General features: G+C 37.0%; 5 protein-coding genes across 5 annotated transcripts; 2 read left to right on the plus strand and 3 right to left on the minus strand.

Annotated features, from left to right (window-relative positions):
- Positions 1 to 157: 157 nt before the first annotated feature.
- On the minus strand, positions 158 to 10,151 carry sytl4 (synaptotagmin-like 4). The gene is made up of 17 exons (XM_026280414.1): positions 9,980 to 10,151; positions 8,361 to 8,498; positions 7,324 to 7,539; positions 7,045 to 7,154; positions 6,704 to 6,824; positions 4,664 to 4,798; positions 4,489 to 4,585; positions 4,289 to 4,385; positions 3,660 to 3,760; positions 3,464 to 3,556; positions 3,077 to 3,255; positions 2,828 to 2,921; positions 2,265 to 2,426; positions 1,713 to 1,821; positions 1,520 to 1,628; positions 1,238 to 1,449; positions 158 to 660 (listed from the first exon to the last, which is right to left on the minus strand). The coding sequence occupies exons 2-17, from the start codon at positions 8,474 to 8,476 to the stop codon at positions 518 to 520; spliced, it is 2,094 nt and encodes a 697-aa protein (XP_026136199.1). The 5' UTR covers positions 8,477 to 8,498; positions 9,980 to 10,151; the 3' UTR covers positions 158 to 517.
- Positions 10,152 to 10,291: 140 nt separating this feature from the next.
- Positions 10,292 to 13,809, minus strand: trmt12 (tRNA methyltransferase 12 homolog). Its single transcript, XM_026280417.1, is given in 8 exon segments — positions 10,292 to 11,332; positions 11,334 to 11,560; positions 12,158 to 12,315; positions 12,406 to 12,515; positions 12,608 to 12,758; positions 12,881 to 13,079; positions 13,165 to 13,333; positions 13,583 to 13,809. Coding segments are annotated over 8 exon segments (1,239 nt in total). The 5' UTR covers positions 13,636 to 13,809; the 3' UTR covers positions 10,292 to 11,160.
- A 177-nt stretch (positions 13,810 to 13,986) lies between these two features.
- rnaseh2c (ribonuclease H2, subunit C) lies at positions 13,987 to 15,850 on the plus strand. Its single transcript, XM_026280419.1, has 5 exons — positions 13,987 to 14,137; positions 14,942 to 15,095; positions 15,178 to 15,290; positions 15,404 to 15,523; positions 15,631 to 15,850. The coding sequence occupies exons 2-5, from the start codon at positions 14,942 to 14,944 to the stop codon at positions 15,655 to 15,657; spliced, it is 414 nt and encodes a 137-aa protein (XP_026136204.1). The 5' UTR covers positions 13,987 to 14,137; the 3' UTR covers positions 15,658 to 15,850.
- LOC113113886 (zinc finger and BTB domain-containing protein 3-like) lies at positions 15,823 to 19,037 on the minus strand. The gene is made up of 2 exons (XM_026280415.1): positions 18,620 to 19,037; positions 15,823 to 18,496 (listed from the first exon to the last, which is right to left on the minus strand). The coding sequence occupies exon 2, from the start codon at positions 18,481 to 18,483 to the stop codon at positions 16,810 to 16,812; it is 1,674 nt and encodes a 557-aa protein (XP_026136200.1). The 5' UTR covers positions 18,484 to 18,496; positions 18,620 to 19,037; the 3' UTR covers positions 15,823 to 16,809.
- Positions 19,038 to 20,086: 1,049 nt separating this feature from the next.
- On the plus strand, positions 20,087 to 21,650 carry lsm11 (LSM11, U7 small nuclear RNA associated). Its single transcript, XM_026280418.1, is given in 5 exon segments — positions 20,087 to 20,302; positions 20,304 to 20,574; positions 20,679 to 20,818; positions 20,909 to 20,992; positions 21,210 to 21,650. Coding segments are annotated over 5 exon segments (966 nt in total). The 5' UTR covers positions 20,087 to 20,122; the 3' UTR covers positions 21,501 to 21,650.
- The last annotated feature ends 961 nt before the right edge of the window (positions 21,651 to 22,611 follow it).

Genomic DNA, 22,611 nt, shown 5'->3' on the forward strand with positions numbered 1-22,611 from the left:
AAAAATATTTAATATTTATTACATGCTGGTATTTTCATGTAGCTCTTAAAAAAAAAAAAGTGGCTCACAATGGAGTTAATCAGCATTACGATGTTAAAATAAATTGTGTTTAAACATGGAAATATTTGTGGGCCATTTATAAAGTGCACATTGAAAGTGTTATTCAAACTAAAATTTTTACTGTCCATTTTTAAAAACAGCGTTTCAAAAATGATGTTGTATTTCAATACATCCATTCAGCTGTAACATTTATAGGAAATAAATATAATTAACGTATACACAGCACATTTCCGTATCATTATTTGTGGATTGCCTTAAATGTTAAAAAATATAAAAGCATTTTATGCACGGTCCTATGCATTAACCTAAAAAGTCTTTAAAATATTACTGTGATGCATTAATGTTCTCATATTGCACAGCTGTAACAGCAACACACAAAACAAACTAAATGTTGTGGAATGTGTAACCCCCTGTCCTGATAGTGGCTTTAGTGGGGGTATTTTATTGCGAAATGTCCTCACTTGCCCTTTCCCATGGACGAGCGCAGTGGAAGAGTGCCCTCTGCCCAAGAGTCAGGGTACTGCATCATCTTCTTCCACAGCAAGATCTCCTCCCCTGTGGAGTCCGCCACCCACTCTTCCTTTCCCTCCTTGATATTCACTGTGAAAACATTTTAGACATTTATGTTCCAAATTATTTATACTTCAAATGATGTTCTTTGGATCTTTCTTTTTATTTTAAATGTATCATGGTTTTCACAGAAATACTAAGCAGCACAATTGTTTTCAACATTAATAATGATAATGATGATACATGTTTCTTGAGCACCACATTAGCATATGTGAATGATTTCTGAAGGATCATGAGACACTGAATACTGGCTGGCTACTAAAAATTCAGCTTTGCCATCAGAAATTATTTAAAAATGTTAAAATATATTAAAATAGAAAAACTTTTATTTGAAATTGCATTATTTCAAATTACTGTTTTTACTTTGTTTTTGAACATGCATTAAAGAGATCTTGCTGAGACTTTAGTATGGTATGCATTATTAGCTCAAGTTTAATTAACATGAATCACATCAAAGTTTGACTAGAAAAAACAACAACACTTGAATGGTGTCACAGTGACACTTCTTCGGAATTTGGTATCTGCAGTTGGTGAATCCAGTAATTAAATCAACGTTAAAGGCTTCTGAACTGATTTCAGCTCAAAGAAATGTGTAGTGTCGCATTACCTCCTCCCAAGCTGAGGCGAACTCCTCCCAGGAAGTCGTTGCTATGCAGGGTCTCTCTGTCCCAGACGGTGAGCTCCAGACATAAATCCTTCAGCTGCTCCAGACTCAGGTCGGTGTACACAAATGTGTGGTTGTAGTTGGGGTTCTTCGTCTTCTTCGCTACCGGAGTCTTCTTCTTTGAGGAAGACTTGTTCTTTGATGGCAGCAGATACCTGAAAGACAGTGCTATTAGTAGATATAAACAAACAAGGGCCTTTTGAAATAAAACAGATGTTTGCAAACCCTTTCACAAAGGAATCACATGTGCCCCCAGCTTTCATGGCTGTCAGATTTTTGGCCTCTTTGATCAACACGTGCAGCTCAGCACCATCTGTGGGTTTGGTCTTTTTTCCTTCAGTAGAGAATAGGAGGCATAATTTACTAGGTAACACAAGCTAAAGACATTTTACAGATATGTTAATGGTTTTCCCTTCACCTTTTCCATTAGAGTCTTCTGACTGTGTCTTATTCGCGGTGACATACTTCAGAGAAATCACCAGCTCTCCTTTGTACTGATCAAATGGAGATGCTGGCTGAGCAGATGCCTATAAACACAAACAGGAAGAAATGTAGAGATACGAAGATGGTTCCCTCCTATACATGTGAATGGTAGAAACTGCAACCCACAATATGGCAGAATAGTCCCACCTCATTGCGTCAATCCATAGACACCCGATCTTATTATTTTTTAAAATCCTAATTTTGCATGCACATTGGCTGGCCTAGCCTAAAATAAATAAGCTTTTTAAACACTATTTGAACATAAGAAACTACATTCATGGGGCAGTTCATATCAGATTTTGTTGCCGATTTGATTCCCCCATTCATTTAGATAGGACTTGGCCTTGCATGAGCTGCCTGGAGGCATTGAAAATATGACCCGACGCTGAGTGAACAGACTTTCCTTGAAGCAGTTAACCATAACGCTAAACAAAACAACAACTTGAGTACAGTGACCTATTGCTGTAGCATCCAAACAAACATATACCTTTCCTCTAAGAGCCATACACTTTTGATGTGCAGAGTCAATATCATGGCTATCCATTGGTACCTCCACCTCACCCAGGAAAGCATTGTGGCCAAAACGGTCGTAGTGCCAAACTGAGAGTTGCAGCGTTCGAGTCATGAGCTGGGTGCGGCTGATGGAATACTAAAACAAACAAGCACAAGACAGGTTGTCACTATAAAATAAATTAAAGTGAGAGGTTACCATGTAGGAGCTTTGGCCAGTTTGTTTAGTCTGTTTGTGTGAACTGCGCGTTGTTTGCTCTAGATTAAAATGGGGCAAGTATTTGAACTAATATTTGTCTGACTGTGACTCGGTGATAACAGTGTACTTATCTTCTCTGTCAATACCAAGCCCATTCGAAACCTGATGTTAGTGTGTAGTGTTTTAATTACCTTCCATTAAAGCGCAGCATATAGTGTTTCTATTATTACCCACTGGTATCAGTTCCTGATAGTATTTGTTGTTCCAAACCATGAGAAATTAGTTATTTTGGGGAGTTAGATTTTTCTAGGAATCTATTTATTAAGGAATTTAAACTATACCTTCAGTGTTTCCTTAAAACTGGGGTTAATGCTGTTATTTTTGATTGAGGTTTTCTTCTTGCTTTTGTCTGGCAGGAGGTAAGCCTTGACATATCTGTAGAAAGAAATAAACCAAACGGGGGAGTTTAGCAGTGATTTTCTCTCTGTAACGGGGAAACCCAGTGGTATGATTCACGGGTGGAAAATTATTATTCTTGGAAGACAGTAAAGAACTGAGACCCTCTCAGGAAAATGTGGAGGCCTACTTACGGGTTGCACTTCTTTCTTGCTGCATCAGCATAAGCCAGGCCTTTACACTCATCGACCACAATAGACAGGCACTGGCTGGGCTCGTCATAGCTGAGAGAGAAGAAAATATCTCCACTCACTTCCACACACTCATAGTCTCCTGCTTCACTGTACACACTCATCGTACTACCAAGAATGGCCTGTGAAAAAAAAACACAGCTGGGCAGCATATTCAAGTGTCTAATATTTGATTTTATTTAGTTTGTGAATAAATTAATTTAAACCAAAAATAAATATATAAATACCATTGTATTATTAGTAATAATCAATTTAAAAATTAATGTCAACATTACTTCATTTTAATAATTACTTAATATTATTTTAATTAATAATATTAAAGTGGGTTACCCTCGAGCCTCCCAAACTTCCTGAGCTATTACCGAATTTCTGCTTGTGTATATTCACCAAGTTATCGATATCTTCCTCCTTCTCCTCTTCATCCTAATGAAACAACTCAGACATTCAGGTCACTTTAGACTGCAGATGGAAATAATGAATTGCAAACTTGTTTAAAATAGTTTGTATTTGTTAGAAATTAACTCACAGCATTAAGGCCAGGAACTGACCGGCATCTGTCTCTCATAGAGGGTGTAGCACTTTCTGTCACATCTTCACGCAAATCAAGTGTGGAGGTTGGTTTAATATCTATAATGAAAAACAGCGTTTGCATACTTAAAACCCAGAGCAAAACTTTGTAACTTTGTGAGATTTTAGTGTTTCTTATGCTCACCAAGGCTGCACAATTTGAAATAAAAAAAGACAGTAAAAACAGAAATATTGTGAAGTTTTATTATAAATCAGTATAACAATTTTCTATTTGAATGCATTTTAAAATTATATTTATTCCTGTGATGGCAAAGCTGAATTTTCAGCATCATTGCTCCAAGCTTCAGTGTCACATGACCCTTCAGAAATCATTCTAATATTCTGATTTAGTGGTCGGAAAAGATTTTGAAAACAGTTATGCTGCTCAATATTTTTGTTGAACGCTATGCTACATTTTTACAGAATTATTCAATAAATAGAAAAAAATGCATTTTTGCAAATATAAATTTTTGTTTTTAAACTGCTTCCCTGTCAATTTAGATCAACTTAATGCTTCTTTGCTTAAAAAAACTATTAAATTCTTTAAAAAACTTCCCAGACTCCTGAAAAAGTAGTGTATACTCATACCTGATAGTTTGTGCACTCTTCTGACACTTTTCTTGAAAAGCCTATCCACGTCACGCAAGGAGTCAGAGCAGGCATTCATGTGATGAATTAATGAGGCCTTAATTTGGAGGGGTGACGGAAATTCAATAGGTGACACATAAACAGAACTAGGACAGAGAAAATACATGGCTTAACAGGGTGAGCTATGAATAAACACTTACTGTCTCAGTGGTAGATGGGCTGTCACTGTTAGCGGGGAGCATCAGGATGGACACTGCAGGGTCTGCTGAACTAGTCTTGTCTGTCGGTTCCTCTTTTCTAGGTGCAAATCAGAGGTTTGCATCACACTACTACAACATTAGCCATGGATTTCTGCATCTCAGAATCAGATCTTACCTTTGCGTTATGGGGGTACTATGGGACGATTCAGTCTCAGCGCGGCTGCTGCCAAGACTGGCTTTTTCTGTTGATTCTGTGTCACTACGTTGTTGCTCTCGCACATCATGTTCCTCATAAGCCTCAAGAGGTGAGCTGAAAGAATGAGACAGGATGAAGTATAGAGTTCTGGACAAAGAGCTGTCGTCCTGTTAAATATTACAACACCTCAACCATACAGCTACTGGATAGCTGGACACATACAAGTAGTATAGAAATAGTACAGACTACACAGGATAAAAATATACTTTACGTCTCATCCTAACATCATTCAGGGCTCTAGAGTGCTCTAGAGACTTTTTTACACCCTCGAGTCGGGCTTCAGGCCAATTTTTACGTCATGGTTCAGATGCGGGCCTCCCACCTGTTTTAGACTTCTTTTATATTTTAGACATTCATTAATTAATGTGGCCAGCTGGTTTAGCCAAGGCCAAAGATCAAGAAGGCCAAACTACAGGAGTTGGCCATTCAAGGGGCATGTGAATGCAATGGAGGATAGTCCATAAGACATTGAGCCATGAGATGTTCAGTTTGAAGCCCTTAAAACATTTATCTTGAGTTTAAATTTCAGCTCAGTGAAGCACCAACACTTTTTCAGTAAGTTACATTTCTTGTAGAATTGTGCTTCAAATAAAGAACTTTATGTTGACCAGATTAATTAGTTAATCATTTAGGCTAAAAGTCAATATTGCCTATATGGACAGCGACCACAAGTGACCTTGTAAAACTGCGGTGTTAAATGCGATGCAGTCAAAAATCTGGGTGCACCTAACTTTTGTGCTGGTGCACCAAAAAAAAAAAAGTTAGGTGCACCAGTGCAACAAGTTAGTCTAGAGCCCTGTCATTACAATCATACAAGCTTTTTTTCTGTGGAACACAACAATAATAAGATCTCAAGACAGACTGGACATTATCATCAAATGTTTTTGCTTTTGCATGTCTTGTAACCAAATGTCATTACGTCAAAACTGCACCTACTGACGCTTGACAGCTTGTAGAGACTGTTGTTGTAAAGAAAAGATCTATGTGAATTATCTCAAAAAGATATATCTTTTTAGATAATTCACATAGATCTTTTCTTTACAACAACAGTAAAGAAAATTTGTGTGTGTATGTGTGATTTGCAGAAAAGAAAACAAACAGCATACACAAAGTGATAAAAGGATTAATACATTTTGACAGATTTTGTACTTTTGGGTGAACACTCTCTAAAGAACTTGGCTGTGTGATATTTAATAGAGTGCTATAACACTTACTAAAGAGATGATTGGAAAAACATAAATATTTAAAGGGATACTCCACCCCATAATGAAAATTTTGTCATTAATCACTCACCTCCATGTCGTTCCAAAACTGTAGAAGCTTTGTTCGTCTTCGGAACACAATTTAAGATATTTTGGATGAAAACTGGGAGGCTTGAGACTGTCCCATAGACTGCCAAGTAAATTACACTGCCAAGCCACGGCACAAGGATGCACTGTTTTCTATCAAATCAATGCATAAATAACTGCAGAAACAGTGCATCCTTGTGGAGCAGCTGATACAGAAGCGCATAAGCACCATACAGTGACGTGGAGAGACACAGAGGAGACTGTTGACAAAGGAATTGTTGAATAAAGTCTTTTTTTTTTCTTCGCTTACAAAAAGTATTCTCGTTGTTTCATAACATTTCAGTTGAACAACTAATGGCAGATGGACTATTCTGACAATGTCTTTCATACTTTTCTGGACCTTGACAGTGTTATTTACTAGGCAATCTATGGGACAGTCACAAGCCTCCCAGTTTTCATCCAAAATATCTTAAATTGTGCTCCTAAGACGAAAAAAAGCTTTTACGGGTTTGAAACGACATGGGGGTAAGTGATTAATGACAAAATTATAATTTTGGGGTGGAGTGATCCTTTAAAATTGAATAGTAAATATTTAAATGATAAAGAACATTACATTATTTGCTCAGTAGAAACATTAGACTACACATCATAATTGCTGATGATGAAACACCTCTTATTTGCTAGTGCAATGTCCTTCAGTCTTGGCTTGGGCACAGGTACAGGTACAGTTTGGCTGGAATTCAACTCGGCTCTGTTTAACAGCATTTCCCCCGCTGTCTCATGCTTTTTATCTAGAAGAGAGAGATGTGATTTGTAAAATGGGGAAGTGAATTTTGTATAATGATTAATCTTAAAATACTGCCAGTCATTTTGCTATGGAGTAAACAGAAGCACTATTCTTAAGTTCTTTCCTCTTGGTGAACACACACAAACTAAATCTACTTTCCACCCTTTATGAAAACAAAGTTCAAGTCTCTATCAGACTGTCTAGCATCTGCTTCCTGCACTCACACAGAGGCCTTTTCCTGAGGGAAACTCGGACTAAGTCGTGTCCAGGAGCTGTAGAATAGCGGTTAACCCTCTCGTCCAAGAACCAGTCTCCAGTGCTCATCTTCAGATCTCTGAAAGAAAAAAAGAAAAAAACCTTAAGTTGGGTTTTCTGTTGAACATTAACCTTTTCCATTAGGCAAGAGCTTCATTTTCCAGTCTAATGTGCCTTTTAATGATAGGGCCCCTACTTGGACTGAGGCCAAATAGAGGGATACTGGGAAGCATGGGGTACACACTCACATCTCTTTGGCACACACTGTGCACATCCAAGATCCGTTGGGTCGAGCAGATTGACATTTTTTGCAAACATAGTGTTTGCATTCTCTGCACTGGCTACCGTTGCGGGTCAGAAGGCCCATAGGCTCTTGACAGCGGCCACAGCTGCGCTCGCTGTATTTCCCACTGCCACGTTTCGCACCCTTTCTTCTGATTTCCAGCAACTCAGCTTTTAGCTTCCTAAGAATACAAAAATGAGCATTTATTCCCCTGAACTTCTTGCCTGATCCTTTTTCACACAAAGGAACAATAACTGTAAAGTTTTAATAATCACTCAAATTTTGTGAGAATAGGGGAGTCTACAGCATTGCTATAACGATAATCAAACAGAAGAACCACTGTTATAATCAGTCTTCTTTTCCAGCTGATGAACATTAAAAACATTGACGGCCAATCAGAAGAAATCAGACTTCAAAGAGCTCAAGCGCTCAAAACTGAAGCAGATAACAAAACCCTCAGTGCGTGCTTATAAGAAACAATGTTATCGTCTGTTGGTGTGAATGCTAATATAGTGATCCTTATAGCGATCTTCATAGATTATAGTTTGTGGTGTGAACAGGCTTTAAGCCCTGATTTGTATGACTTCATTTTGTGGAAACAGACATTAAACAAACATTAACATTGAATAAACTACATCCGACAAATTAAAAAAGTATGGTGTCAGCAAGCTTTTATGTTTATGTTTATGTTTTTTTTTATTTATTTTTTTAAAGAAGTCTCTAACCAAGGCTGCATTTATTTAATAACAATAATAATAATAATAAATACAGTTAAACAGCAATATTGTGAAATATTATTATGATTTAAAATAACTGTTTTCTATTTTAATATGCTTTAAAATGTAATTTATTCCCAGTGAAGCTGAATTTTCATCAGACCAGAGAACCAGAGAAATTATTTGTTGCCATTTTAAAATAATATAAATGACATATGAACAATTTTATTGAATTCTGCATTTCTAGAACAAGACTTATTCTCAATGACGCAACCGTGACACTCACTTTACACGGAGCTCCTCCAAGCGCCTCAGCTCCTCATCTCGCCGAAGGACTTCTAGTATGAATTCTTGCTCAGACTCAGTCAGGAAGGACACGTTGATCTCCATGTTCTGCACCATCCTCGGGAGTCAAGTCCTGCTTCTAAGGAATAAAAAACCAACAAATGGCTCTGGATGCATTAAGTCAACAAAATATTAAATGTCAGCACACATGCGAATTACGGAAACTCGTAGAACCACATACCTGTACAACCACTTACAGAGTAACATGCCAGTGTTGCTTACATATAATAATGAATATACAAGCACCTAACCAAGAATATGTCATTTGCATTTCAGAGACAAGTTCAACATATAATGACACTGTTACACAAATAAAGGAAGTCCCGCTGTTTGTAAAAAGGGTAGAGACCTGGAGACAGGGCAGAACTGTCAAAGAAAGGCAGTGACCTTTCACAGTTCCTCCATGCAGTGTCTGTCAATGTCAGGATGTCAGAGGCTCTTCAACACCTCCCTGCAGGAGGGGGGTAATTAGACAAACACAAGGACACCCTGTGACATGCAGCTCCACATGCAAATTAGTTGGTTACTAATGGCTCGCAATGCCAATATCGCAGCAGGGAAGTGGAGATATTCACATCCCAGCATCTACTACATAAATCAAGTATAATCATATTGGCAATAGTAAATCCTTTAATAAATCAATCAAATCAAATATATATATTTTGCAAAAATATAGGTAGGCTAATTTAAACGAGACCGATTCTCATCACGTTCTTACTGAAAAGAACGAAAATAATATTCTGACCAAAGAGCATGAGAACCTTGTTTTGATATGTCACTGTTAAAATTATGGACAACAACTCAATACAATTTATGATGTTAGAGAATAAATAACTAAGAGCCTGGGAAAAGAGGCTGAGCTCTGGAATGTCATCAGGAAAAGAGGAAAACAACATGTAGTCAGCATATCATATGAGTTGCCGCCCTTTATGATCACACAACCATTGGGTGGAGGTCTTCAAGAAACAGATTTATTTTTTTAATGAGGCATTTATGATTACTTGATAGCTAGCACCCATAAGCCTTGTGAGCTCAACTGGTGGAAAGTGTGTGAGAAAATTAAGTAACCTTCAATTAAGGCTGGTTTGGTCAATATCCAAAACAAAAAAGACCTTCTTAACAAACCTGTTCCTCATTCTTTGAATGTTTTAGGAAAAATAGAAAGGATTAAAGTGAGAATAAAGACCTCAAGGATCCGTCCTGCTCCAATACATGGACAACGACATCAAATTCACTTAACTAAATTATCCAACATTACACATAAAAGAGTCCAATACTAAACAGAAAAGTATACAGTTAGAGTAACTTACAGGAAAATAAAACGCAAACTATTATCTTTTATCTATAGGAAAATGGAATACAAATGATCTTAAAAAGATCTTAAAAGAAGAGCGTATAAAGTTACACAACAACTGAGACACTTTCTCGCCTTCGTGTCTCTATTCTAAAGTAACAGTTAACGTTAGGATCTAAACAGTGTTATTACAGTTTGTCGTACATAAAATAGATGCCTAACATCTTAATAAAATCTCCTCAAATGTGCTTTAAATGTTTTCTTACCAATAGCGCAGTATTTCCCCACACCGGTTTTCCCCCTGCGAGCTCAATGACTTCCAGCTTTGCCAAATAATCGTCGTTGAGGAACAAACGCAAAGTTTTCAGTCAGCGCTGGATCACCGTGCAACAGGTGCGCGTCAACGACACGCGCAGACGTCAGCGTTTCCTCCTCCTCGGAAGAGGACAGTGGACAGAATCATATATTATTGCTTTTTAGTCCCGTTTTAAGATTTAAATTAACGCGAAGCTTAGAGAACAGTTACAAATTGAATATCAATAATACAATAAAAGGCGTTTTTTTATAAATGTTTATGTTGTGAAAAATGTTGAATTTAAGCGTTGGAGTAATGACAAAGAAATCTTTTGTATATAAGCAAACCTCTTTTGGATTAAAAAAGAATAATAATAATGAAGGGAAAATTTATAGTAGTTATTTAGTTCTGGGTGGAAGTGATGTAATTATAAATGTGGTCATACTGGCCATAGGATAGAAAAATATATATCTTTTTACAGTTTTTTTTTATATTTTTCAGAATTTTTATTTTTCTTCTTCTTTTAAATATATTACTTATTTGATTCAGCAAGGATGCACGGAACTAATCAAAAGGTACAGTAAATAAATGTCTAATGTCACAGGCTCTATAAATGCTGTTCTTTTGAACTATTGTTGTCCTGAAATTAATTGTTTCACAGTTTCCACAACAAAATTAAGAAGTACAACTGCTTTCAACATTGAAAAGCAATGTTCTTTAGAACCGAATGTGCACATTTAACAGTATTTTGATCAAATCAGTTCAGAATTCATAATCATAAAATACTTTTGAAAAAAAAAAAAGGAAAATCCATATACCTGTAAATGAAATAAATATTGATGGCCACATAATAATTGATGTTGCTCCTTAACTGTTAAGACATAAAATGAAATAATCTTTACTGCATTTTGAACATGATGCCCATGCAGTGAACGCCCATAAGTGTTCAGTGTTCATAAGTGAACAATAATCCACATCACAGCCAGATAAAAAAAAAAAAAAAAAAAGTACAAAACAGAACTATAAAACACTATAATTTTACATCTCAAACACACACACACACACACACACACAAAGAAAAAGGTAAAACTCTAATTATAGCTAATTATAGAGATTAAAATTAAAACAACTTTACATGATTGAATGTGTTTATCAGAGAGGTTTACACTCCAAGTCCAGAACTATATGACTGATATGTGGTGCGTATGTCTTGACATGTTCTATGTGCTTGATATTAGTCTTCCATTTGCTTCCAGTGATGTCTGACAAAAGTGTACAGACACGTCTGGCTGTTTCTGAAGCCCAGGCAGTCCACGCTTGCATATCTCTCTGGATCCTCAAGGGAAGATTGTTCTATAGAAGAGCCTTTTTCAACACCGATAGCAGATGAATGTTCATGTGGTTCATGATGCAAAGGTGTTGTGACATTGTGATGAATATGCAGCATTCCACCAGTGTCTCTCTTCAGCAGACGACATGCCACTGGCCATCCTTCCTCCGAACTTGGTATGAGGCCCAAATTCACTCGATCAGCAAGATCATATAATGGAAGCTAAAAACGATGTCCAAACATTTATTAATTCAACTGACCAGATGTGCAGATAGCAAAATGACATAAGTGTGTTTATAATTATATCAAGAACAAATATCTGCCAATGGGGTCAGAAAAATCAACTGGTATTCATAGGGAAAACACATTCTTTGACCCCAGTGACAGATGATTTAAGCATAACCTCACTTAATTTAGTTCAGTTACACAGAAAACAAGATTTCATAACTTAATTTTGCATATCAAGTAAATGTTTCTTGATTTAAGAATGTTTAGTTGTTTTAACTGGTAAAAGATACTGAGGAAGATATATATTTTTTCAGTATATGCAACACTTAATGCCATGACTTTACAAATTTTTTGCTCTCATTTATGGCTTAAATTTATGATTTTTTTAAGGCTGTAATTTGTGCAAGAGCAAAGACCTACAGAACCCCTGATTTGGAAATGTTCACATAATGAGAACATTATTATATATTGTCTCTTACCCAATGAGCTGATTCTCATCCACTACATTTTATTTTTTTCATATTAGTAAGTGAACTTAAGAAAATGTCAACCAGCACTTTTGTATATCATTGTTCAAGCTGTTATCCTGACCTGTCTGTTGTCTCCTGGATGGACAGTGCAGCGGTCTGACATGCCGTTGACCTGCAGGTTTCTCTGTAGAGCTTTTACTGCATCTGGGTTCCATTCACATGCATGCACATGAGCAGCCTTAGCATGTACAAGATATGGAAGAGTGAAGTAGCCAATCCCTGAACAGTGGGGCAAAATCTGATCATACATCTTAGGTGATTAAAAACCATTCCAACCCATTCCAATGGTACACACATCTTTGCTTTTACCTGCATATAAGTCAACCACAGTCTCTCCACTGCAGTCAAAGGAGGCTATTCTGAGCTTCTCTGTGATATTCCCAGAAGAGAACATGCACTTGGTGACATCAAACTCATACCTAAATTTTAGTCAGACAGATCCATTAGAATATTTATTTAATATGTGAAGATTATTATTTTTTTTAAAATAACATAGCATCTTATTGGTTACCTAATGTGGTTATCAATGTGTGTTACATAGCCGCTGTCTCCTAAAAGCATAGTCACTATAGGTGTGCGATAACCATCCAGGGAGATTTTTTTTATTTGTGCTATACGTTTTCCTCCCAACGTCAGGGCAACTGCAGTCCAGAATTCAGATCCTAAAACAAATAAATATATTCAAGAATATATTGAAGACATTTAAGCTAATTACTATGAGCTATTACTCTGGAATATATGCAAGCCTGGATGTACAGAGGGTCTGAGATTCAATATCACCCACCAATTTCTTTCCATATTGCATTAGAAAAGGAGCCTTCACTAAACAGGACAAGATCTCCATGGCATTGCCATCGGCTAGGAATGTCTCTCTCTAGATCTTCACTCCATTTTTCTCCTTTAGAAGCCAGCAAAGACTGTGCAGTCTCTAGAAGTCTCTTGTAAGAAGATTTAACTTTTTCCTTCTTTGATAATGGGGGATCCTAAAATAATAAGCAGATATACTGATGCTCAGATGGTTCAGTGCATTGGGTGCAAACGTATATATAATTAATTGTGAATGCTTACCTGGATATCAACAATTTCACAAAAGCAGTCCTCTGCAACATCTTTAATCAGTGCCTCTAGATCAAGCTGTGCTAGGACAGATGCTATGACTGGAAGGGTTACAGTGCCATCTGGGTGTTTTTGTGCACAGTACTTGCGGTCCAGAACACCTTGTGACAGTAGGTATTTTCTGAAAAACAATTATATATAGTAATACACCAGGTTTCTAAATACAGAACATGTATTAAACCATCAATTTAACCGTTTTTAACATGACAGCGACTTACCTATTTTTACCCACGTTTTATGGAATATTTCAGTATTAACATAAATAGATCATTTATGTTAATAATTATAATCCATTAACGTTAAAAAAACTTTATTTAGTAACTGACCAACTAACAGAGATTCAGAAAGTAGCTATTTGAATGTATCCTACCTGTACATTTGTGCGTGACGCTGTGGCACTTTTAAACACGGAATTACAACCATTTTCCACAGGCGGCGTTAGAAAAGTAATCAAAATATATTAATTATCTAAACAAACTAATATGGGAGCATATCAAAGCCCCATATTGAATCTTACAGGAATAATTAACATGAACGAGACAACTTCGCTTTCGAGTAATATCGTTCCTAGTTGGTTCCAAATTCCTGTAGGAATGATATCAGTGTTGCACTCATAGAGCGCCTGGAAACAGGAAACTGCGTTGTAATCATACAACAAATATAACATACATAATTATAAAGTTACCTGTGTGTCTGTTATTTTGTATATAAGTTGAAATAATAATAAGAAGAATAACAATAAAGTAAAAATAGTGTATTTTTCGAGTCATTATCAAAAGACAACAGCGAACGGTAGATGGCAGAATGCTTTGGATTTTACCGCGAAAAACATCCGCGTGGAAGCGAAGAAATACAGAGCGCCCAATCACAGTAAACACAGCTGTTCCCACGTGACACTTTATAAACACAACCGAAAACAAGCAAGGTAAGATATCTGCAATAAAATTACCCCTCCGCTTTACCATACAATTATACAGAGGTTCAGTTCTGATAACATTGATGTAAACTGCTTTTTATGCGATCGTCTAGCATTATATCAACAGGAGAAAGTGTAGTTTATTGTAGAAGACATGTCTTTAATTCAACTATACTTGGCAACTTTTCTACTACTACTAATAATAATGTATACAATCATCTTTTAATAGATAATTAATATTTACTGGCATTTAATTTCATGTTCTGTAATGTCATTTTGTAATTTGTACTTATAAAGAGTCAAAATAGTAATGGCGAGGCACTATGTCAGTGGAAAATTGTCACAATAGCCCTGGTTTCTCTATATCCAGTCATAAGAGTCAGGTTTTTAAATTGAGATTTATACATCACCTGAAAGCTGACATAAGCTTTCTATTAATGTATGGTTAAAGACATTTGGCCTAGATACAACTATTTAAAAATTGGAATCTGAGGGTGCAAAAAAAAAAAAAAAAAAATCTAAATATTGAGAAAATCAACTTTAAAGTTGTCCAAATGCATATTATTTATCACAAATTAAGTTTTGATATTTATGGTAGGAAATTTACAAAACATCTTCATGGAACATGCTCTTATCCTAATGATTTTTGGCATGAAAAAAAAATCTATAATTTTTCCCCATATTATTGGTTATTGCTACAATTATATCCGTGCTACTTGTGACTACTTATTTTTGTGATCCATGGTCAAATATATTAATGAAATGACACTGTCAGTAATTGTCAAATGTGCTTTACACACTTTGTTTTACTAGATGTCAGCGAACAGTTGTGTGACAGCTATCCGGCTAGATTCCCTCAAGCAAGCTGACAAACCACAGATCCACTTGTTACCTTGTGAAATAGAGCATGACGGGCCTGCCGAAGTTTTCAAGTTCTTTAATCCCACTGTGAAGGAACGCAAACACGGTTAGTCAAATACAAGTACACACCTCGAGAATGAAATGAGTTGAAGCACTCCACCCGATAAACATAACATTGTGTTGTGCAGAAACGACAGTGTCATTCAGAGGCAGGGGGCTGAAGGGTCAGGAATTGCATTGCCCACAAGGATACACAGGAATAGTGCTAAAAGAGGTCCAGAAGCCTGCATCTGATCAAGAGGTTCCTGCACTGTGCCTTACTTTAGAAATCATTGATATCACACATTTCTAAACAACAGATAATGCTTTTTAAAACACTTGTTCTTAAACTTTTTTTCTGTCATTTGTTTTAAGGACAGAGTTGTGAAAGTTTCTTCATTATTCCATCATTTCACATACTGGAATTTGGAGACTCCTCCCACAACTGATGATGGGGTTGTGATGGCGATGGCTTGGCCTCAGCTAGCAGAGGCAGTAAGTACCTTTTGATGACTATTAATCACATTAGAATCTGCTCTACAAACATCTCTCTCATTTCAATTAGCATTAATTAACTTCTAAATCAATACTTCTTTCTGCAGATGCATGGACCAGTGGATGACTGCTAATGTTTTATTGTGGAGATCTGCTTCTCAAGTACATTGTTGCAGTTAAATAAATGTGAATTTAAAGGTGAATCTTTTTTGGAAGACAGAATATGTAACATACTGTGTCGTGGTATTAACCACCATTTTACCAAACATTTGTTGAAGAATATCACAGTGCAACATCACTAACTATTAAAAGTCTTGTTTTATTGTTTTCCCTTGTGCAGACTTTTAATTTAGACATTTGTCCATTATTTAACAGTAACTGGCAGGTTTTGATCTGATGTACATTACCTTTCAAACGTTTGGGGTTTGTACATTTTTTGAAAGAAAATCTGAATTATCAGCAGCCATTATTACTCAAGCCTTCTTCAGAAATTATTATAATATCAGCAAATCAGCATGTTAAAATATTTTTAATAAGCTGATTTCCTAAAAAGACTATTCTCATGAATGTTCAAAACAGATGTGCTCTCTAATATTATTGAAACCATGAAAAGCATTTACTTGACATATAAATTTGCACTTTTTTAAATTATAAATGTCTTTACTTTTAATCAATGTATTGTGTCCTTGCTGAATAAAAAGAGTAATTTAATTACAAAAAAAAAAAAAAAACTTCTGACTACCCCCAAACTTTTGGAAAGTAGTGTTTAAGTTCTCTAAAAATTCTACAACAAAGCTGGTTGCAATTTCAGACTCACAAAACTGCACAGAACTCACACACAGCAAAACTATTCCTTGTAGTGAATATAGTCATGTATCTGCTCTAATGGATCTTAATGCTCATTTATTTTTATAACAGCTACAATAATCCATAAGAGACGTAAACATGGCATTTTAAACTGCAAAACACCACCATGAATGGGGATTACTTTACTAAAAGGCTGTTTCAATATTCAATTCACATTTACTTACACTTCCAATCTTTATATAAAAACAATATACTTTAGAAATTAATTTTAAAACCAGTTTGTGTAACAGTACAAATCTCAATATCTCAAACAATATTGAATATTGAAACTTTTTTTTCAGTCATACTGGTTGTGTTTGTAAATGGCATGGCAGCAGTCACGTGTGTCAAGATTCCCTTTCAAAGCATTTGCCACAAAAGTATAGACGTGGCAAGCAGGTTTCTGAAGGACCTGTTAAAAGGATTGCCACAGATGATGGCTACGTCTGAGCAGGAGGGGGTGGTGATGGTGGGGGGTCGGACTCGACTCTGCTGCGCTTGACTGGTAAGCCGTGATCATGTGCCTTTCTGATGTGCCTGTACAAGTCTCCAGACTGCGTGTAACTGCGGTAACAGTAGGTGCACTCATAAGGGCGCTCCCTTGTGTGCACAATGGCGTGTCTCCTCAGCGTGTACGCACAGGAAAACGTCTTTCCGCAAGTGTTACAAGTAGGCACGTCCTCTACGTAACTCCCAAGCGAGTCATGAAAATCCTCTAGGTACATGGCCTGCTGCTCCGGCTGGGAATTGGCTGGAAAAAGAGATGATGAAAAGCCGGCGGTTTCTGCTGCAGAGGGATTAGGCCCTTGTGGTGAGGAAGGGAAAGAAAGGGGTTCTTGATGTGGAAGATGAATTAATGGGTGTGCAGGAATAAACTGAGTATCAGTCAGCTCCTCCACATCATGATTACTGTCATCAAAATCATCTCCATGATCTGAATCTGCATTTCTTCTTGGGTCATCATCCATTACCACGGTCTCATCTACATCATCAGACTCTTCATCAGAAATCACAATGGCCTCCAATTTCACTTTAAAGCGATCTTCATTTTCTTCTCTTGATGTTTGCGAACAAGTTTTTTTAAGCTTACTTTGCATGTTTCTGGCATTGGGCAAAGTGTTCTCATGCATCCTTTCATTCTGGTTGTGAATGTGTTGTGAAGACTCTGGATTTCCAGCACTTTTGTTCCGGAACTGGGGTTTTATTGTTTGAGCCTGCATAAAAACTCTAGATTCATGTTGTAGAGCAGCACTAGCGTTATCCACACTGCTCAGAGCCACGGTAGTGGCTACAACAGGTTGCGTCTCTTTCTGAATTATTTCTGTCGTACTACATGGACTTGAAAGTGCAGACTCAAGGCTAGCAGATCGCGCTGCTGCCGATATTCTTGTTTTGTCTGGTCTAGGTGAAGGACGATATGTGGACGAACCCGAACAAGTATTACTCATGGCTGGTTGTGAGTCCATTCCTGGTTGGGTCGTGTCCGCCATTTCTGAACTCTCCCTGTGCATGAGGAGATTAGCCACCCCTGCTTGTGTTTCAGTTTTGGTATCGATATAAAGTGACATTTGTTGGCTTGACTGTGGACAATTTCTTACTGCTCCATCTCTTTCTGTTTCTGCACCAGGTGTGTCTTCTCCATTCGAGCCATCAAGTTCTCCAGGTTTAGCTGACTCGTTTGCTCCAACTTCTACTCTTGTACTATCTGCCTCAGCCAGTCCTCGACCCTGCAGTCTTCTCTTACAAACTCGCACCACATCGTTCATATGTAGGAAGCTGGCTGCAGCTAGCACGTCCTCTGGAGGGGGGTGGGCTGCTAATCGCAGAACCCCTTCATACATAAAATCAAGGAGGAGCCCAAAGGCTTGTGGGGTCACTATATCTCCATTAATAGTGACTGTGTCTCTTTGTGGCCCTCCGTTTATTGTGCTGGTATTCCCCACAGACTGGTCGGAGTAAAACATATGGAAGAAAGGGGAGAAAGAGGCCAACACAGCACGGTGGGCTCCAAAACGAGTCGGACCGACCTGCACAGAGCAGTCACATAAGAAACCTTGTAGACGCTGAGAGCGCAGGCTGGCCAGGAGCTGCTGACTATGTCCTGGAAACTCCATGTCCACTGACAACCTGGTAAAATAGTGCCGTGGTATACTGTTAATACACAGCTTATGCCGTGTGTATATCATCATAATACATCATTATAGAATTTATAATATTAGGAGGTACTTTTTGTTAAGATATGTTGCTTACAGAAATGTCCAAAGTGCTAACAAAGTCCCCAGTTCCACTGTAACATCAGCTCTTTTGTACCACCGTCATGTTTGTTTTATGTCCACTGACATTCTCTTGACATCGACAGTTATTCACAATTCCAGTAAATTCATATGCTTATTAAATCTTGAAGCAATACAAACGGATTCCTCATCTTCTGGTATTCTTAACAAAGCATATTTCTAGTATAGGCTATTGCACCAACTACTCACCGGAGCACTATAATATAAATCGAAAGCAGCACCACATATCCTTCTAGCATCTAGTATATTTATTCTCTAATATGTTAAAAATAATATATATACGCGATACGGCAATGTTTTCTTTTAGAACAATACATTACGAACACACGCTTCTACGTGTAGTACGTCCCGTTTGTATGTGCGAGTGCGCTCTGCCACCTACTGACGAGGAGGAGAACGATTGTGGAAGCGGTAACAAAAGTAACCACAATCTGCTCCGAGTACACAAACACATACATACATTTTGTTTTGAAGGTGTACTAGAACAGGCTCACATACTAGATTTTTCGAAAAACACATTATTTTCACATATTTCACATTATTACAACAACTCTCTCCCCAGTCTGACATGGCCATAAACGGTCCCTGTATCAAATGAAGGCCCGCCTTCTGGAATACGAGCTGTGCTGTGATTGGTTAGCTCGGCCAGTGTGTGATGTGATTGACAGCACTCGGCGTCTGGTCGGACTCGGGAAATGTCATGCCTCTTACCAAAGCTGCCTACTACGAGCTTCAGTTTAAATATTGCGTAAAAATCAAATAAATTTGAGCGCGATTTAAACCTGGATGAGTGTAATCAATCTAATTTCGTCTGTCTTGGGAACACTAGCTTGTCTCTGCCATGATAATAACACTCGTTGTCTTCTCTAGTGCAGCTCAACCAGGTCTCATCCCATTCATCGATCTTGATTTCTGTGAAATAAGTGATTTCTGTTAAATAATGTTAAAACATATCTCCTTTTAAATTGGACATTGAGCTTTAAATTGTATGCTCAAACAGCAACATTACAGACTAGCTAAAGTTGGAAAAGCATAAAAGCATTCTTAAGTTATTGTTTATTGAATATACAATAGTGAAAAATAATTGATGTGGATAATTCCTACAAGAGGAAAAAAGGGGGGTCAATTAAATAGTTACTTACAAATCTGTGTTAATTTAGTATAACTGAGACCATATAGATTTAGCTAATATTTTTTTATATCTTTTTTTATTGTTTTATAAATTAGTAAAAACTCTAGTAATACTGAGCGCATTTCTTTTATTTGTATTGTTGTTGTTTTTTCACATATCTAAATATTTTCTATTAATTTTGTTCATATGGTTTCGTTTTAGTTATTTTTATTATATATATAAACTGGTACATTTTCTAAGATTTTGACAGGAAACATTTTCATCGGTGGCTTCACACCACACTGATAAGTTACCCATGATTCTCCGCGGTCTGCGGCTCATTCAAAAATGGAGGAGAGTGAGAGAGAGTCTGAAAGCGAGCGCCGTTCAGGACCTTCTCAAACATCTGATCAGCAAACCACCACCGAGACCTCCAGACAGACACCAGAGACTGACGAAGATGATGTCGAAACTAAGCTGGACATCAGCTCGGATAAGTTTGACCCTCTGCTCGCTCTGTATTCCCCACAAGGTGCCATTGCCTTTCCCCAATATCAGGTGCTTTAATAACATCGCAGAATATGAGAGCTTCATGAAAGGCGGTCGAGGCCGAGCCAAACCCGAAAACGTGGAGAAAAGACTCCGAAAAGCACAGAAGGGTAAAGCAGACCCAGAGAGGATAGAAAGACTGAAAAGACTGATGGTAAACAACCCGGTTGAGGAGGAGGGAGAGGGAAGTGGAGTCAAGCGACAGCCTCGACGGCGAAAAGCGGCCAAAAATGTGCTTACGAGAATGCCACGTATGTCTCTCTGCCTTTGCTGTCAATGCCAACAAGATGATAGTAAACGCTTAACTTTTAAGTTAATCTAGTTATCTCACTATGCGCTGTGTCTTTTTGTCCAGTGCACACAGGAAGTCCATTAGGAGAACTAAACAGATGTGTTCAGGAGAAAATTAGAGTCAAAGTTCACATCCGGACCTTTAAAGGGCTCCGAGGAGTGTGTTCTGGCTTTGTGGTGGCATTTGATAAGTTTTGGAACCTGGTACGTATTAAATCACATTTACATGTATTAGAATCACTATTAAATATAAATATTTGTTGTCTTTTATTCTGCTAATCCGTTTGGTGCCAGGCAATGGTGGATGTGGATGAAACATACAGGGAGCCACTTCTGGGACAAGCTCTTTATCACGAGAAAGCACTTACGGTCACAAGGGTGAATCATTTGAATACACATCTGAATATTCTAGAAGATATTAAACCATAATCACATCTAAAATTGATTTGAAAAGTATTAATAAAAATAAAATTGTGCTTTTTGTCCTTTTTTTTTTTTTTCTTTTGCTTTGCACTGAAGATTTTTTAAATCCTATTTTTTTGCTGGCATTTTTTTTATACTCTTCAAATGTTATTTGTTAATTTTTCTATTACAGCTCTTTGAAAAATTAAAAGTTCAGGAGACCGTGGCTCTCAGCGCGGTTGAGAATCAGAAGTCAGAGCTACACAGTAGTTCATCTCGTCTCTCAAACCAAACCAGGAGAACCGACCCCAGACATACCCAGGAGAGATCTGAACACTCTGAGAAAGACAAGACCACATTAAAATCGACACAACAATTAAAATCCAAGCCTAAAGTGGAGTATGGAAGAGTGCACACACGTCATGTCAATCAGCTTTTTATACGAGGAGAAAACGTTCTTCTTGTGAACCTACAGCAGGAATAAAGACTAACCAGATTAAATATTTGCTTGGTTTACTTTTTATGGAGATTGCCCAGAAAGATTTTGTAAAATTAGTATATCATATTGATATGTATATCAACAGCTGAAACAAATATGTTAAAATTCGAGTAAAATAAACACTTTTTAATTGTGGTTGGTTGTTGTTAAGGTCACGTTCTCGACCCACGCTGTTTGTGTTTGCTTTGAATGACCACTAGGGGGAAGTAAGACACTGATGCACTGTAAGCAGTAACATTGCACATGGAGTCTAGTTTTGTTGTATTTTAACAAATTATCAGAGGGTTGAAATGGCAACCTATTGACAGCTTTGCTGACATATTTAAATTTTTCATTTAATTATTTTTTTTTTATGGTAATGTAACACGAAATGCCACAACAACAATCCTACAAACACAACAAAAATACATTCCATGACAAGAACAGGAGTAGGATGAAGGAAAAATGATTTTATAAACTCCTACCCCATTCTTATATTAAGAAAGTTAGAAATTAGACGGCCTCACCGACATAATTATTAATTCTGCTTAAATGGCATTGAGCAAACAAAAACAACGATGCAATAAGACAACTCTGACAAAGACAAGACCATCATTGTTGTTATAGTTTTAACAATTTTCACATTCATCTTTATACAAGTTAAATATCTTCTGTTTATACTTCTATTTAAATTGATGAATATTTGAACATTTTAGATCATTTTCTAGAAAATTCCATCTTTTCACACCAGAAACTGAAACACATTTGTTTGAGGGTATTTCCAGCAAAGGTTGTTTGAAATTATTATTTCTTCTGCTTATTCACTATTTACAATAAAAGGGGTTTGCTGTCCATGCGGTAACAGGCAATGTTTTGCTTTATGAACAACAAAGTTTGTAAAGAAACCAAGTCCTTCAAAAGTAGTCCTGACCTCGGAAACAGTCCTGTAGTATGTTCTTGGAGCAACTCTATTAATTATTCTCATAACATTTTTTTGCAAAATACATAAGGGCATTAAATTAGCGAAATAAGAATTTCCCATTACCCAAAAACAATACATAAAATATAGAAAAATAAAGGAACAATATAGGATTCTCATGCCTTATAATTTAACATA

The sequence above is a fragment of the Carassius auratus genome, chromosome 14 (genome assembly GCF_003368295.1).
Source record: "Carassius auratus strain Wakin chromosome 14, ASM336829v1, whole genome shotgun sequence".
In the NCBI taxonomy this organism is placed as follows: Eukaryota; Metazoa; Chordata; class Actinopteri; order Cypriniformes; family Cyprinidae; genus Carassius; species Carassius auratus.

Bases quoted from the DNA above. Each gene is read 5' to 3' on its own strand.
- sytl4 (XM_026280414.1), bottom strand. From the start codon at position 8,476: ATGGTGCAGAACATGGAGATCAACGTGTCCTTCCTGACTGAGTCTGAG. The intron at 7,540-8,360 runs GTGAGTGTCACG...TTGTATTCTTAG, and splicing joins TTGGAGGAGCTCCGTGTAAA to GAAGCTAAAAGCTGAGTTGC. The intron at 661-1,237 runs GTAATGCGACAC...ATGTTTTCACAG, and splicing joins TCGCCTCAGCTTGGGAGGAG to TGAATATCAAGGAGGGAAAG.
- rnaseh2c (XM_026280419.1), top strand. From the start codon at position 14,942: ATGTCAGCGAACAGTTGTGTGACAGCTATCCGGCTAGATTCCCTCAAG. The intron at 15,096-15,177 runs GTTAGTCAAATA...TGTGTTGTGCAG, and splicing joins TGTGAAGGAACGCAAACACG to AAACGACAGTGTCATTCAGA. The intron at 15,291-15,403 runs GTTCCTGCACTG...ATTTGTTTTAAG, and splicing joins AGCCTGCATCTGATCAAGAG to GACAGAGTTGTGAAAGTTTC.
- LOC113113886 (XM_026280415.1), bottom strand. From the start codon at position 18,483: ATGGAGTTTCCAGGACATAGTCAGCAGCTCCTGGCCAGCCTGCGCTCT.